Here is a 17,271-nt window from a genome sequence, read left to right as displayed (position 1 = left end):
TACTACATGCCTCGATTTCAGCCATCACTATTGAATGTCTACGGAAGAGCTTTAGCAATTAGGGACTACCAGAGACAATTGTGTCCGATAACGGCTCGTGTTTTCTGAGTGCAGAAATTGATGCTGAAAAACGGCCTCGAGCACATCACCTCTGCCCCTTATCATGCTTCCTCCAATGGCTGTGCTGAGCGCGCAGTCCAGACATTCAAGTTAATGATGAAGAAGGCAGGTGACGGGAACCTCAACACTAAGGTGTCATGAGCGCTGTTTAGTAATCGCATTACACCACAGTCCACCACCGGGCTGTCACCTGCTGAAATGTTGCAAGGCAGGAGGTTAAGATCAACACTGGACCAAATTCATCCAGACCGCCCGAACAAGGGTGGAAAGCATCCAAAAGAAACATCATGACAAGCAAGTTTCAGAGAGAAGTTTCCATGAGAGAGACGCAGTGATCACAAGAAATTCCCCCCGAGGTCATAACCAAAATCACAGGTCCTGTCTCCTATAAGGTCATGCTGGGAGATGGCAACATTGTGTGCAGACACGTCGACCAGATACTGGCCAGATCTGAGGACAGACTTGATTGAACCAAAGGCCATGGAGCCCCTGGGAAGGGGGTCATCAGCAGCTTTTGCAGAGTCAGAGCATTCCATTCCTGTGGGAACACGCAGGACTTTACAAAACCTGCTCCCGCCAATGCAAAACCATTCGTGACTGTCAACCCACGTCCAGGCACGGTAGTACAGTCACAACAGCAGGCCGCACCTGCACGATGTAATATTAACGTAATACGTAATATTAATATGTACAAATAACGTTTGGGAAAAGTACAATTTTGTCAGGACTATAGTAGTACCAGAGTAGACTTTCAGACAATCAACTGAAGTCTGTCTACTACAGTATTCATTTTTCCCCATCTTTGATCTATGTAACACCTCTCCTGCCCCCCTCTCTCCCTTCTCCTCCCATCTTGCTCTCACTCACACTCACACACACACTCACACACACACACACCTCTTCTCCACACGCAGGCTGATGGACTTCATGGACTGGGTGGCAGAGCTGAAGGGTTCGTCCCCAGGGTTTCGTCATAACCAGAAACCCTCCCACAAGAGAGGTGGTCACTGTGGGCTATTGTGAGGAAGTGAGCTATCTTGGGATGTTTGACATTTATATGCACAATTTAGAGTTAGCATACAATTTTAGCAGAAAGAGAACGCATACTGTCTTTGAAGTAGCCTACATGAGTATATAAACATGTTTAACATCTGAGCAAGTTGGATTGTGGGTATTAACACATTAATCTCCATCTCGTCTTTAGTGAGAGACAACTGGAGGAATTTGCTAACCAAAGGTCGGCTTCAGCAGGTAGGTTAATCTGTAGGTTAGCCTTACTGGTCTCAGTGTTTGCCTGAATGTATTTGTCTCAGAGAATCCATTCCTTTAGCAATTGTAAACTAAACTAGTTTATTCTTATTAAACTGGTATTACTCTCACATTATAGTATGTTAGTTAATATTCCACTAAATTCTGTCACCCATATAAGGACTCTCAAATAAATGCAAAAAAAAATGTCTGCCTTTTCACCTCTTTTTTTCCACCCATAGATTCCTGAGGAACAAGGTGACTTTGCCCCAGAGCTGGATGCCAACCAGGCCAGCTTCTGCCTCTGAAGGCCCCATCTGTTCCCCTGACTACCCTCAATCCTCTCATATATGGATGGTCTCCACAGAATACAATTCTTTTGTCATTTCATATTAAATCATCTTAACTCCAAGCCTGCCCCTGTGAAGATAAATGGTATACCAATAGCTTTCGACCAGTTATTTCAACTATTTACATGCACTTTACCCTTCTTAATCTCTTATTTTTCTGTTTCTGCACCTTTTTTTTTTTTTTTTTTTTTTTAGTATTATTTTTTTATTGGTTAAATTGGGTTTTACAATATTTCATATTTCATTTTCACATTTCATATATTTCATATTTTCATATATTTTTATTAAGCATATATGGCATAACATATCCCAAACATGTCATAACCCCCCCCCCCCAACCCCCCCTCCCCCCTACTCACATGAGATATATTCATATAACAAATCATATCAGCACACTAATGTAAACAGGTCTCACATTCAAATTAGTTATTTTTCGTTTTAATGTCCTTCACTTTGGAGATGCCATTGTTCCAGGTTTTAAGTTTCTGCACTTTGAATAACCAATGTGTATGAATTGTGCCACTAAATAAAACTTGCCTTACGCAAGTGACGCGACATTAAAAAAAAAACGTAGGAAGTACAAAAATTGCTGGGTACATAGGAAAGTCTACTGATTAATATTCCTTGTTTATTAGTGGATTCATAGATTACAGTACATTATGATCTAGGCGGTTATCATGCAGGAAGTATGAGCCTGGTTGCCTCTGATGATGCATTCTACTGCAACATGCACTTCCCTTCTTTTACAATAGGGGGCACAAGGGATCTTGCACATCACTGGAGCCCTACAACCTTTCCTATGCCTCCGTCCCAATTCAATGTTAATATTTACATACAAACACAAAGTAAAAGATAATAATGACTCCATACACACCAAGCAAGGGAACTGTATGTAAAGTATAATATTGGTCTCACACTCACTCACTCTACTGCCAACCTGCCGCATCTTTCCAGTGTCAAGCTACAGAACAACCCATTGGAAGAAAGAAGACCTTCCCCCAAGAAACTATTGTCTTCTTGACCCATGAAACTATTTGACTGAAGTTCAGAGATCGGAGAAGATGTATCTTTGAGTCAGGTTATTTAATGTGATGTGATAAATACCTACAATATCGCTATTTGTTTCACGAGTATCTTCCTAAAGCATCATCTTAAAATAAACCTAAAACATATGTATATTATTTTTACTTCATGGTAGGTCAAGATGCACAGAGTGGTGTTCTTCCCAGGGCAAATCAGTGCTGTGTTCTGCAAGGGACCACTCGGATCCTGTTTATGTAATCAAATGTTGTGTTCATTTCAGTGACAAAATATAATAATAATTTACTTTCCCATAGCTCCAGCCTCACCAGGTGTGAAGAGTTTAGCAGTGCACCAGCAGACAGCGGATGGGAACTGAATTTGTCCAGGCCCAGGGCATGACCGGGGTGGTACAGTGGAACTACCAACGGCTGGTGGACATTAAGCAGCCAGATGTCAATCCACCTGCACCTTCCCTGTCCACACCTCTGACACAAGTCTCCATTGAGAAAATTGTGGAAGGCATTTTGGTGAAGCAGCAGTACCAGCCAGAACAGAACTGAAGACAGAAAAAGACCAGTCTTGCCTGTGGACAGCCCAAGTCTCGATATGAGACTGATGAAGGAGCTATTATTGTTTTATTGTGTTCCAGAAACACACTGCCTTAAATGCTTAAATGAAAATAATATAGCTTTTTCTCAGCTTAATTATACCATCTACAACAATAAGTTTTGTGTCATAACAATGAATCCAAGTCTGCTGGTTAAGTTAATTTTAGCAGTACATCAATCCACGAGGAAGATATTAAACACATTTTGACAAACAAGGGAAGAACTAAAAAAACATTAGTACATTTCTACAAAGATTCAGGCAATCTGGTGGAGTAGTATTTTACTATGTTCAAAGTAGCAGCATTTACATCCTATAATTTTGTTAGAAATTACAGAAAAAATTATTTGACATAGAAAGTTGCCATTGATTTTTAATCCCCTAGTATGTTCCATGCTTTCTACTCATCTCAGATTCGATTACACTGTAATGGAGATCCAAATCCCATTTTTTGGGGAATCTAAAATAAATAATTAAATGCACAGGTAATCATTTCAGCACAATGGCTCAAGAAAAAAAAGCTTCAATCCTATTGGCTGGTTGTCCGTTACAGCTATTCGCGACGTGTGTATTTCAATTCAGTTTCAGTAATCTGGTTAGAATAGACAGCAAAACTGCCGAAACCCGGGATCGAACCAGGGACCTTTAGATCTTCAGTCTAACGCTCTCCCAACTGAGCTATTTCGGCGTGTACCTCGTATGTACCGGAAGTTGTTATATCGCGTTATTAGTGGGGCGACTGGTAGTTATTATACGCCTTTTCAGTTAGCGTTTAAAGATGCATCTAGATAAATTCTGTAACAATCACTTATCTATTGATTGTTTTCGAGTTTTTTAATAATATATGCATCTTAAGTCTTTTTAAATGTTCTTTTTATGATTTATCTTAATGACAAAACCAAGAAAAATGTAAACAACTACAGTGAAAGACCTTAAAGTAAAAATAAACCGAAATGCCCTGTGATGATGTGAACATACCTCGAATATAAATACTAAACCATAGCCTGTGGCGTACATTAAATGCTCTTATCAACAAATGAAAGACTTATTTTCTCATATGATGCTGTATCTCAGGAAAACACGCTTCAGTCAGTATGGAAATGATTTCATATTTTATTTGGAAACAATGATAGTACAAAGGACCTATCCACCTTGCCTTTCAATATGAACAGAATGATCTTAGAAGACGAACTTCTGCACATCATATATTTTAAAAGCTATAAACTTATGAAAAATAAAATGTCATGGATCACAGTGTAATACATTAATGAAAAAGGCCCAAGCAGCATTAGTGTCATCATGAGGTGAATTGTCAATGTGTCCGTGATGCACCATTTTAAACAATACAATCCAAGGGACAACATCTTGGATGGGCTGTAAGACTAAATTAAAGTACTCCTCACTAATTAGCCTTGCGTTTACTTGACTGAGACATTGCTCTGTCTGAAAGGGCTTGGACAGTTGAGAGCTGACACCACGCATCCACAATTAGAACAAACGGGATGACTATCCAGAGGACGTTCATGAAGACAAAGTAGAACCAGAAGTAGATGGGATGTCCATATTCGCTGTGTATGTAGTCATCTCTATGTTCTGTGTAAAAGTAGAGCACGGCCCCATAAAGCTGACCTGTGTAAAATAATGCAGTCATAGGATTAATCTCTGAAACTGAGGGGCAACAATTAACCAACACAACACCCATGAATGATAAGACATGATCATTTTCATAAAATAGTAGTTCTAAAAAGACCAAACTAATCCTCCAAGGCAACTGCATTCGTACCCAGGGAGATGATAAGCTGTAGTACATAGCGGTAGGGCTGATTGTACAAGAACGCCAGCACCAGCCATAGGCTGAAGGGGCCCCACAGGCAAGCGGTCACGGTCTCCATGCAGACTGTGAAGTTGTCAGCGCTGGGGAGATGGACACAGCGTCAATGCAATGGCTATACTGGCTGGTAACATGTTTAATTACTGTCAATTTTAAAAGATAATGCTGTGACAGTAAATTTGAATATGAATCAAACTTTGGTAATAGGCATTATTTCTTCAGACTTTGATCACTTGATCACCACTGTAGTCATAGCTGTCCCAAAATGTTATGTTTTTAAAAAAAAATGCAAATACTGTGCAACACTTACATGATGTATCGGCTGTCCCCTTTAGAATACTCTTTCCCTGTGAATTACATTTGAAATACTTATGTCCTGCACAATGTTGCACGGTTCACTGTTTATTTTTTCTATAGGCATTAGTATGATATGATACCAGTAGATGCATCTCACTTACACAGCTGTGAAAGCAAGCTCTGATCAGAGACAATGGTCGAATAGAAAAGGGCAAACCAGCCCTCAATGACTCCATGGATGAAGCCACACACAGTAAACCAACAGAGAGCTAACCGTCTCCCAGCACTGAGCCTCCCTCCTGCCACTTTCTTCCCAGTCAGTGCCCAGGTACCCAACAGCAGCCCCCCTGACACTGAGAACAGGAAGACCAGGATTTCTGTCATAGACCGGTCATTAGGAACATAGCTTGGAAGGGACAGGTTACGTGGCCAGTATGGATGGCCTGTGGATAGACCTGAACTTGTTTCCTCCGTCATCTGTCAAAAGACAAGTTAGAAGGTATGAAGGTGTATGAGTAGCCTAACATTTAGTTGGCAGTACAATATAATATGCAATACAATATGTTACATATATACAAAGAACCTATACGAATACATTCAAACTAGTAGTCATAATTTTCTGATGTTAGTTTTGATAACGCCTTATTGCACATGGACACAATAGCCTACTATTGGACACTGTTTACTCAACTTACGTTTGCAATCGGCGGAGATGGTCCTCTATTTCATACAAACCTGCTGTTACAGCTGATGCATATAGAGAAGAATCACTGACGTTTACCTTACGAGGCAATTACGTGAACATTAACATACTGGAACTTGACTATCGTAAGAAAAGATCGCGCCACTTGCCACTACTCCGTTTCCTATCTACTCTGTAGGTCCATGTGATAAATGTGGCCAATCAGGAACCTAGAACGCATTTGCGCGAGAACGACGATAGGGTTTTCTACTTAGTAATTGGATGGCTGTCTCGGAACATGTATATCGTCACAGGTTGTTGCATCACTGAGGATCGTCCTCTTGAGGACATGTACAGTGACCAAACTACCAGCTATAAAATTACTCGACACTGTGACAACAGCGTTATAATTTTTGTGAGTTAATACTTTAAATCAGGGGTGGGCAATTCATTTCCCCAAGGGGCCACATGAGATAGTGGGACTGTTGTGGAGGGCCGGACCAATAGGCTGAACTCAATTCTGCTCAATATAAGTTGTATTTCTTTATATAAAAAAACATTACATTGTATGGTTTTGATTAACTGCTACTGGTAAGAGTAGATGTTACATTTAGGCTATCAAAAAAAATTGGTGCAGGCATAGTAAAAACGCCAACATTATTTAATCAACATTTAATCAACATTCACCAAAACGATTTTGAAAATGAGCATGTTTTTGCAGTATTAAGGTGTTCCCAGACGATCAATACACATGGCACACACACACACGAGAGCAAGCTTGCAATGCAATACTATAAGTATACAAATTAATAGTAATATACATTTTTATCAGCGCAAATGGTCGCAGGCACGCACACACGCACGAATGTAGGCCTACGGAAATAAAAAAATATCCCGCTTATTATACGGTTACTTGCCAAAACAATAGAAGACATTTCTCCAAAATACCTCTTTTTAATGATTTTGTTGCCGTTTAGTTCTTCACATAAATGCGAAGCAACCCACCTTCTGACTTCAAGTTTCAATGACTTTCAGTTACGTTAAATTACCGGACTACCTGCGATGCGGAATGATATGAAAAATGTGAATTAGAAGCACAAAACCCGTTGCCAATGACAACAGTCATACATTTTTCGCAGCAGTGAATATAAAGAAATTACAGACCTGCGAACGTTGGGGTGGCCCATTCAAATCAAAGGAACTTTTTGGAACATTCTGAAGAGCCGTATAATAAGTACAGGTATTTACGTTTGATTCCTAATTTACAATTGACCTCCGCGGGCCGCACAGGGGCAGCCAATGGGCCGCAAATTGCCCTTGGGCCGCACTTTGCCCAGGTCTGCTTTAAATAATATAAGTAATTATGTGTATGAAAGCAAAAAATTTGGCCCCTTGCCGTGTCAGGGATTCAACCCTGCCGTGACCCGGATTCGAACCGGGGTTGCTGCGGCCACAACGCAGAGTACTAACCACTATACGATCACGGCGAGCTACTGGGGCGCTTACATCCTCAACGGGAAAGTTGGTTTATAATCAGATGGAGTAGGATATGTGTGTCACTACAATTACCATTAGACGTATACTGACCAAAAATATACATGCAACATGGAAAAATCTCAAATAGTATACAGTACATATAAAAAAGCAGTCAGGGCATTACTGTAAGCTATGCTATACATACAGATACGTTATGAATGTGTGCACAGACTTCTAGCTTTCGTGAACACGACGATAGGATAATTTATCCCAGTCCGAACATGGGACCAAAACCCAACATGTTGCGTTTATATATTTGTTCAGTGTGGAAAGAATTAGAAGCATTTAAAATAACGGTTTTACAACGCGGGGACTTTTGTACGCTACGGAGCTATGGACCTAATGGCTAATCAAGTACGCTGCCATCATGGTGCACATCTTTGGCCAGAGTCGAATGCGTAAGTGCGAATCATCTAACTCAGGTTGATGTGGACCTTGTTAGTTAACCAGCCAAATTAGCGATCACGCTTAGGTTTTATAAAGAATTATTGCCGCTATCTGTCTTGTGTAGTCCCATATGGTCTAGCGGTTAGGATTCCTGGTTTTCACCCAGGCGGCCCGGGTTCGACTCCCGGTATGGGAATACGGATTTTTTGCCAACATTACCTTTATATTTCATGTACTTTTTCATGTTTTTGATGGGATTCATATGTCTCACCCAGACCTCTTTGGTTGGAAATGCCTACATGCTACAGATTTTTGCATGTAGCTTTGTCTGCAGACTGCTAAGGCTCGTTTGTTGGGTGGATGTACGTCATATGGCACATGACCTAAAAAGCGGAAGACAGCAATCAACACAAGATTATGTTACGCGTATAGTTGAGCAAGGCTAAAACAGAGCCATTATCAACCTAGGTAACGTTAAATTAGATTTTTTGATGAAACGCTTTGTCTATGCACAGATCGCTATACTTACCAACCGCCCATGACATTTCCACGTGCAGTATAGGAGTATAACATAACCTGCACTAGCTAGGTAGCCATTTAGCAAAGCACTATTTACCCTAACTAACGTTAGTGTAACAGTTGTTTCGTTTTGAGTAAAACGTGAACATGGGATTGGATGTGGAAGATGCTTCTCTCAGTTTGGACCACAAACTGCTCCACCTCATGGACCAGTTGGAGGATTTGGAGGAGAAAAGAGAGAAACTCAACTCCCTCATCGAAGAGGTTGTCACGAGATAATTTGCTCTAGACGATTTTATTTTCAGTTGCTTAAGACACCAGTACTAGATGCTTCTATCTAACACTCCCTGGCGTTACCCAATTGTATTAATTTTAAATGTGTGTAGATTCACGTTATAACAATACTTGTTTTCGTCAGGGTTGGTTCTCTATCTCTAAAGCTCGGTACTCCATGGGGAACAAACAAGTTTCAGCACTCCAGTATGCCAGTGAGATGGCTCCTCTTGTTCGCGTTCATACCAAGTGAGTGGACTGTTATAACTAGTCACATTATTGACTCATTTTATAGTTATAGTTACTGGGCGTAGAAGATTACTCTTGCGTTTGCCAGGCTGCAACATTTAAATTCAAGCAGAATTAATTTCTGTAGAGGTGCCTTGTCAAAGGTTAAACCAAGTACCAAATATCAACCCGGGAAATAAAAGGAAAGAATACACACTCAAGCAGACTTAATAAATGAGAAATAATAGTTTTTTGCTTTTGATTTGTGTGTTTTTATTTTTATTTTATTATTTGTTAACAATATTATGTCATTGTTGTTAACAATATTATATCATGTTATTTTTTTTCAATCAGAGTGGTTGCCTCAGGAGAAGCTGAGTTTCAGACACAAAGGGAAGAATTTCAGATTGCAGGTGGAGACGATGGTGGTGTCACAGTGGAAGACATAGGTCCGAAAGAGGAAGGCACTACACCCAGCGAAGGTAATGTTGCATTCTCCTTCAGAGTGCACTGCCCCATTTTGTAGATTCCGTTTTTTAGGTTTGGATGTGATTACCTGACTGGTGTTTGTTGATACTGAATTTGTCTGTACAAGCAAAAGGTAAAATGCCATCCTTGACCACATCTAACTAGACAGCCTCTTCACTTGAAATGGTTTTACTGATGGAAAACTTGATGATATGACTCATTTAATTCCCCTCAAGGACTCAGAAGAAGAGGGCACAAGAAACTAAGTGAACTTGAGGAAGAAGTGTCCAGTGGACAGCAGAAAGAGACATCACACAAAGCCAAAGCAGGCCGCACTGACCACCAAGATCCTCTGAAATGGTTTGGTATCCTCGTTCCACAAAACCTGAAGCAAGCGCAGTCTGCCTTCAAGCAAGGTGAGACTGAAGAATGGATATTAAACTGAAAGTGTTTAAATTCATAACTCTGTGTCATCTGGTTATCATGTATTTATTATTTACCACTAAAGTACAATTTACATTGGGTCAATTATAATAAGTAATAATATCGAGAGAAAAAACAACAACTGTCTTTCTTGTAAATGGTATAATTAGGACTAATTAGTACATGTTGTTTTCACAGTGATTGAACATGCAGCAGAGATTGCAGCCCTTCAGAGTGCAATTCTAGCCACCAGGGTTGAGCTTCAGAGGATGAAGGAAAAACACAAGAGCTCCACAGCTGGAGTAACTGAAGAATGATGCTCCTGTTATAAGAGTACTGCACCATTGATTTATCTGTCCTCTTTCATTTCCCCCACAGATATAATAACATGTATTGTCCTGTCCAGAAATTAGTGGTAGATGCCCTTTTACAATTGTTACAAAGTTGTATAAATTGTAGTCATGTTATCTGTCATTTGTAAGTGTTTTATTTATTATCATGATGTCACAAGGGTCCAAATATCTGTAATTTAAAGAACAAAATAAACTATTTAATGTTGCCTTTTTGTGTTTTTTGATTGTCATAGTATCATTCACAAGTAATTGGTCAATAATTTGTAGCCTACTTCACTGGCTCCCTGAAGCTACTAGAAATACATTTAAATCCCTCACTCTCACCTATAGGGCAACCACTGGATCAACACCAGCCTATTTAAATATCATGGTTCAACTCCATTTCTTCTCTCAACCACTTCAGTCTTCTGAGCAGCTACTGTCTTTGCCTTCTCTCAGTATCAAGGGATTGCACTTTTTTCGTTCGTGGTACCTCGGTGGTGGAATGACCTACCTAGTGCTGTCCATTCCACCGACAAACTTGGTACATTTAAAAACTCACCTTTTTAAACATCTGTCTAATCAGTTCATTTGTTTGAGGCATATTTTATAAATATAGTCATAGTTTTGATATTATAATTTGATTGTTTTTAAATTGATACTTTATATTGTTTGTTGAATTGTTTTCATTATGCTTATTACTTAAAGTAAAACAATGACTATAGTTAAAAACCGTAACTATAGCTATATTTCAGTTATGAATAAACCAATCCGATGACAGACTGGATGGTTGTCACTAGCGATGCTATTCCCTCGACTACTGATGGTGCTCTATAACCATAACTATTATTAAATCTATCAGTTGATGTCATTGGTAGCACGTATCTCAGACGCCGAGCATAGACGAGAGCTGTCGGAACAATCGGAAACAGAAAAACCTTTTTACTGTCTACTTCCTGGTCCCAATTGAGGCTGCAGTCAGCAAGCGGCTAGAACCGTAGTAGGTACAGCAGGGATAGATGTTTGCGAATCTGACATTTTGGGTTAACTATTTGCACATATGGCCTCTTTTGCATTATTTCTTAATGTACATCTCATCCGATTTACAGAATGTATCAATTCCATCCGAGGATTGGATGATATTTAGGGCACTAACGTCAGACAACAAACCAGTTGTCATTTTTCTATTGTTGCATGAGTCTGCTAGCCATTGCACGGCATTTTGATGTTGCTGTGCATCTCGACACGTAGGTCTTGATAAAGAAGAACAGGAAGTAATTCTGCATGATATTCATGAAGTTGGTTTTACCTTTAAGTAAAGGTATAAAACTTCGTAGATGGCGTCAAATACAAGAGTGTCTATTCTCGATTACTTCAATATTGTGTTTGAGGGAGAAAATGGGAAGATCGAGTCCAACTGTAAGGCGTGTGGTACCAGGATTCAAGCGAAACGTACAGTTACATCTAACTTCGTTACACACCTAAAGGTAGGTTTGATGTACAAGTTGGTAATTTAGCCTATTTCTGATTGGCAGGTTTAAAAGCCAATCGGTTTTTATGGCCTTAGATACAATGTATTTGAACTGCGAGGAGGCGCCGCAGTTTTATAAGTAAAAACGTTTGACATTTTGTTTTAAGAAACAGCTACATTATTGTTTGGACGCCGATAAGATTTGAGCTGTAAATAAACCTCAATTGCCACATCCACCTTTGTATTTACCCACCCAGAAGTCATTTTAATAGAATTATGAAGGGAAATTATACGTGTAGTCTACTTTAATCCATGAAAACATCGCAAGAAATGTCAGTTCAGTTGGTGATAAAATAGCTAGCAGGGTCGAATATGTGTATATATATAAGTGTAATCTGCAAGAAAAGGCAGTGTGTCAAGACTACATATTGATTTAAGATGCGAAACAGTTTATTTTTTTGGTCAATTGTATTCAATTGTGACACAGTCGTCAAATTATTTCTAAGTGGTCGTATAGATGGCATAGTTTCATCGTATGACTGCGTGGTGTTGATGGTCCGTCTGATCGTTTTGATTTCTTTTCCACTAAAAAGCAACAAAATCCACAAGCAAATCCATTACATTTCTCTGTGGGAAGGAGTTCTGGGGCTATCTGTTTTGAAGGGGGTTGTAATTTTGTTAACCATAATGAAAAAAGTGTTGTTGATATTTCTGTTAATCATCTTTTACAAATGTAGCTGTCTAGCCCTGCATAACTAATCGTTAAAACTGCAAAGGCTTTGCAAGCTTTTTGTTTACTTTACACCTCTAATTTATGTATTTTATATGCATTTCATATCAATCATTAATGCAAAAGACATGTAGCTAAGCCATACAATTTCCTCTTTCCTCTCATTGCACAGCGTAAACACCAGGCCATGTATGATGAATTTGTGAAGAAAAAAGATGTGAAAAGAGAAGCCTACTCCTCGGGGACCATGCAAAACTTTGCCGCCAACACAGGTGGGAGTTCTCGAGCCTCCTTTCAAAGCACAGGCACGATGGCCAAATTTGACCGCAGTGACCCTCGACAGGCTCTGATATCCGAAGCCATAGCTAAGATGATCATACGGGACCTGCAGGCGGTGCATATTGTGGAAAATGAGGGCTTCCGGGAGCTTCTTCAGCTGCTAGAGCCGCGATACACCCCCGAACCGAGTCACTACATTCAACAGCAGCTCCTTCCGGCATACGCCTATCAGGTGCAACTGGCAACCAAGCAGGCCCTCACTGGGGCAGAGTCCTGCAGTGTGACCCTCGACCTTTGGAGAGGAGGAGCTGGAGTCGGAGCTGGGACGAGCGGCTACCTGGGAGTGACCTGTCACTTCATCACCACAGACTGGCAGATAAAGTCAGCGCTCCTGGCCTGTTTGCACCTCACAGGCCACCATATTCCCCAGCGAGTGCTCTCCGAGTTTGACGAAATCTCCCATGCTCACGGCATCGCTGGGAAGGTTTTCAGAGTGGTGGCAGACCCTTCGCCCTGTGACACCCGGCCGCCGTTCCGACTGCCCGGATTCAGCCTCCACTGTAACGGTGAGGACGAGGAGGAAGAGGAAGATTACAGCAGTGATGAAGAGACCAGGGGAGGCGAGGGCAAAGACATGGTGGCAGGCAAGGATACGGACAACTCCCTTGGCCAGTGCTTGGGCCGCTGTCGAATAGACTGCTTTGCCCGCTCCCTTGGCCTGTGCGTGCGGGAGGGGCTCCATTCATCCACGCAGATCTCCATCGCCCTCACCAAAGCCGCCTGCTTTTACAACTATGTCATAGCCACCGTCGCCCCAGAGAAACTCGGGCAGGTATTTGGCTCTGGGGTGACCCCAGCGGCCGCCACACAAGCCTCCGCCAGCCCTGCGTACCGACACTGGAACGTCCAGCTAAAGACCGTGAGGCGCATGCTGGAGTCTGTGGACTTCTTAGAGGACATCATTGACAGGCAGGACCTAGCTCTCAGCGCCCCCGAGAAGGCCCTTCTGCGGGAGTTGGTGGAGGTTCTGGAGCCCTTCGAGGAGGCCACTGACATGGTGCAGTTAGACAAGCATGTGTCCATCAGCCTGGCTCTGCCTTGCGTGCTGGGCCTGCGCAAGCACTTGTCAGAAACCAGCACACGCCACTGCACCGGGATCGTCATGGGCTTGGCTCAGGCGCTTGACCGCAGGCTGGCCGGCATCCTGGAGGACCCTCTCTACGTGACAGCCACCACCCTGGATCCCCAGTTCAAGCTCTCCTGGAGCAGTGACCTTGACTGGCACAAGCAGGTGCTGCTGGAGGAGATAGCCAAACACACCCAGGCAGTCAGCCCCCCCGAGCCCAGCCCAGAGGCCCAGCCCTCCCCATCCAAGCGCAGTAAGCTCTTCTCCTTCATCAAGCAGAGGCCCACCACGCAGGCCAAGAGTGTGGAACAAGAGCTGGCCGCCTACCTACATGAGGAACCCACGGATGAGGAGCCCCTGCACTACTGGAAGCGCAAGTCCATTGACTTTCCCCTGCTGTCGCAAGTAGCCAAAAAAGTGTTCACCGTGCCTGCAACCACCACGTCCGTGGACAGGATATTCAGCACCATCGGCAAGACCCTTAGACCAGAGCGATGTAGGCTGCTACCAAAGAATTTGGAGACTCTTATTTATTTGAAGGCCAACTACAGGATACTTTGGACATAAATACAGAAATGGTCAGCAGGCACTTTCCGTCTTCTGTCTGTATTGTCTTTGAAAGCTTTACACAACATTCGTGGACAGAGCTAATAGTTTTATTTCACAGTACAGTGCAGTACTGTATGTATGATCCAAAGTTTTCTGTTATGTATGTTTAATATATACATTTATTTATATACAGTGCTTATACCTATGGCAACTAATTAAAGTAGTTTAGAATTTACTGTTGTAACTGTGAACTAGTTACAGACATTAAGCTCTGAGTTGATTATTAATTGCTTATATTTTTGTTGTTTCAGTGACCACCTTTAATAATGTGATATTGAAATTAATAAATAACACTGCAGTAACAACAGTGAGATTAGAAAAGGTTCACTTCAATTTTTCTATCATTGTGCCCATTTGGCTACTTTGGAAACAAGACTCCACACTGTACATTTATGTATTAAGGTAAATCATCATCTTAACGAGAAGACATTATTCATTATGGATTAGAAGTGAGTGCGATGTGCTGTGCACATAGAAACGTATTGGCAAATAGGGATGTGAGTCTCTTTAGAGGTTTTCTGATTGGTTAATATATTTGCACAGAGTTGATCTTTTGAGTGATTGAGTGAGTGCTTGATCAAAGACAATGATTAGTACAGTATCTCTGATTATCTATTACGGTGATGGCTATCAGAATGAAGGTAACTTGCTTAAGTATTCTTATAAAGTTTCGCTGACAGGACAGGCCACATTAGTGTAATGGGAAAATCTCCGATTGCCAAACTTTTCCACAGAAGCATCCCCCAGACCAGAGATGATTGAAGAGTGACATTCGCACTACAGGAAAGACAGCCAATGCAGCTCTGAGTGTGTGTGTGTGTCAGTATGTTTGTGTTATCTCCCGCTGTAATTGGAATCAAGAGGTGCGATGCAGACGGGAAGGAGTGGACTTGCCCTTTTTTTTCTTCTTTGGGCCATTTCAGTTTGTGAGCTTTTGTGTGCGTCGAGTCTGGCCACAGGAGGGTTACCACGGTACCGGGTAATTGGAAATAATTACATCTCTGTGCTCAGAGGAATTGAAAGGAGCTGATCTCACACAACACAAAGAGCCTTTTCAGTGGACAGGACTGTACAGGGAACACTGAAGTGCTGTGTAAGGCCCGTAGCAGATGCGGAAATCGAATTGGCAAGCAAGTGTGCAGCGGGGATGCATTGTAAAGCGCCAGTCCCATCAAAACCGGTCTGCCATAGGCAAAAATGGGAAACCAGATGGGGGAATGCAATTGGTTTTTATCAAATGCTCACCACCTGGGCTCTGCAGTTCTTCCTTAGCAACCAAGCTTGCCCACCCTCTTCACAGAAACACTAAAAAAAATTTTTTCTGTTTCTGTTCTGTGTTTGTCAGTGGCTGGCTATGTTTGTGCTTCGTGTCTGTTGGATGTGCTGTGTTTGTGCTGGTAGGAGAGAAGATGAGTGTGGGAGTGGGTTTCAGCTTAGCTGAGCAATCAATCTGTGAATACAGTCTGGTGCAAAATGTATATCCAGGCAAGGGTATTAGTGCAGGCTAGAAAGTCATGAATATTGGCCTGAGGGTTTGCATGTGGGCGTGTATTTTGTGGTTATATGTGAGCATGTAGAAGAGAGGGCACCTCCATTTCAATTTCCCCTTTTCTCTGCCAAGTAATTCATTTCGGAGGCAATTACCAGCGAGGCTGCACTGGGCACAGACGGGCTGTTTTCTTCCTAACTGAAATGGATGAGCTGTCAGGGAAAGCTGGGTGCTGGGGAGAAGGGAAGGGACAGCATGGGAGAGAGGGAGGTAGAGAGGGAGGAAGGGAGATAGAGAGGGAGGGAAGGAGATAGAGAGGGAGGATGCTTCACTATGCTCTGTAAAAAACTAAAAAACCTTTTGTCCCACAACCTGTGCAAATAAATGAACGAAACCTCATTCCTATTCGCCCACACATAGCCATGAGTCTAGGCAACGGGTTTATGTTATCTCCATCCATTCATCACAATTACGTAACTGACAGTAGGTAGCAGAAGGATAACTGGATTACGAGTGACAAACTGTAGCAAAGAAAAAAGAATGTCTTCAGGCAAGTCAAAATGGGAAAGATAGTTGAGAGAAATCTGGGAAATGAACATGCAATTGGAAAAGAGAAAAACAGTTGCTCCCAGTTGCCCATGAGTATGTCTAAATTTGCTATTGCCTTTTAGAAATACATTTTCCTTTTACACTTACCTTTTCTCAATCCCTTCTCTATTCACTGTCAGACATGCTGTCCTCATCTACCTACAGTCATCTAGTCTAAGTGGTTCATTACCTTTATCACAGCTGCAGTTTGTGATTCAACATGGTCGGAGAGGCATCTTGCTCATCATTGTTTTTGTTAGACAGCAAGAGGTCACTAAAAAGGGCACGTCTTGCGCTTTCGGCCCCTCCACAGCTCTCAGAATAGAATGAACTACAAACAGTTCAATGGGTCACTTCTCGGCACTTTACATACCCCAGAGGACAATTCCTAGTGGCTGCCATCAGAGGGGGTAAGTTCTGCTCCAGACCCAAGTACATACTGGGACAGATGACAAAGATGCCACTCATATGATCTGCATTCCCTGATCCAGTTAATGACTGATGCAGTTAATACCCACACATACCCAAGAAGACACTACAATCCATATTAATAAACCTATTAGCTCAGTATGGTCAGCGGTTTAAGTCTCCGGAACAAATGTCATTTATTTGAACGGCGCCAGTTAATGTACATGATGTGTCTGCAGAAGCTAATG

General features: G+C 41.8%; 3 protein-coding genes and 3 non-coding genes across 7 annotated transcripts; 3 read left to right on the top strand and 3 right to left on the bottom strand.

Annotated features, from left to right (window-relative positions):
- Nucleotides 1-3,962: 3,962 nt before the first annotated feature.
- On the bottom strand, nt 3,963-4,035 carry trnaf-gaa. The gene has a single exon. It is a non-coding gene; the product is annotated as a tRNA-Phe (tRNA).
- A 407-nt stretch (nt 4,036-4,442) lies between these two features.
- Nucleotides 4,443-7,377, bottom strand: LOC105903049 (EBP cholestenol delta-isomerase). 2 transcript variants are annotated; one of them, XM_042707529.1, is made up of 5 exons: nt 7,322-7,377; nt 5,637-5,952; nt 5,489-5,525; nt 5,131-5,261; nt 4,443-4,976 (listed from the first exon to the last, which is right to left on the bottom strand). In XM_042707529.1, the coding sequence occupies exons 2-5, from the start codon at nt 5,950-5,952 to the stop codon at nt 4,750-4,752; spliced, it is 711 nt and encodes a 236-aa protein (XP_042563463.1). In that variant the 5' UTR covers nt 7,322-7,377; the 3' UTR covers nt 4,443-4,749. The 2 variants fall into 2 exon arrangements, with proteins under 2 accessions (XP_042563463.1, XP_031421376.1); XM_031565516.2 differs by lacking the exon at nt 7,322-7,377 and adding an exon at nt 6,171-6,561.
- Nucleotides 7,378-7,572: 195 nt separating this feature from the next.
- On the bottom strand, nt 7,573-7,644 carry trnah-gug. Its single transcript has one exon. It is a non-coding gene; the product is annotated as a tRNA-His (tRNA).
- A 560-nt stretch (nt 7,645-8,204) lies between these two features.
- trnae-uuc lies at nt 8,205-8,276 on the top strand. The gene has a single exon. It is a non-coding gene; the product is annotated as a tRNA-Glu (tRNA).
- A 130-nt stretch (nt 8,277-8,406) lies between these two features.
- ccdc115 (coiled-coil domain containing 115) lies at nt 8,407-10,550 on the top strand. The gene is made up of 5 exons (XM_012830745.3): nt 8,407-8,863; nt 9,018-9,121; nt 9,455-9,582; nt 9,805-9,984; nt 10,190-10,550. Exons 1-5 carry the CDS (start codon nt 8,747-8,749, stop codon nt 10,306-10,308), a joined length of 648 nt encoding a protein of 215 aa, XP_012686199.1. The 5' UTR covers nt 8,407-8,746; the 3' UTR covers nt 10,309-10,550.
- A 556-nt stretch (nt 10,551-11,106) lies between these two features.
- Nucleotides 11,107-14,859, top strand: si:dkey-109j17.5 (zinc finger BED domain-containing protein 4). Its single transcript, XM_012830743.2, has 2 exons — nt 11,107-11,810; nt 12,697-14,859. Exons 1-2 carry the CDS (start codon nt 11,661-11,663, stop codon nt 14,494-14,496), a joined length of 1,950 nt encoding a protein of 649 aa, XP_012686197.1. The 5' UTR covers nt 11,107-11,660; the 3' UTR covers nt 14,497-14,859.
- The last annotated feature ends 2,412 nt before the right edge of the window (nt 14,860-17,271 follow it).

The sequence above is a fragment of the Clupea harengus genome, chromosome 4, assembly GCF_900700415.2.
Source record: "Clupea harengus chromosome 4, Ch_v2.0.2, whole genome shotgun sequence".
NCBI classification, from domain to species: Eukaryota; Metazoa; Chordata; class Actinopteri; order Clupeiformes; family Clupeidae; genus Clupea; species Clupea harengus.
Note: the sequence above shows the minus strand (reverse complement) of the source record. Positions and strands in the feature narration are given on the sequence as shown.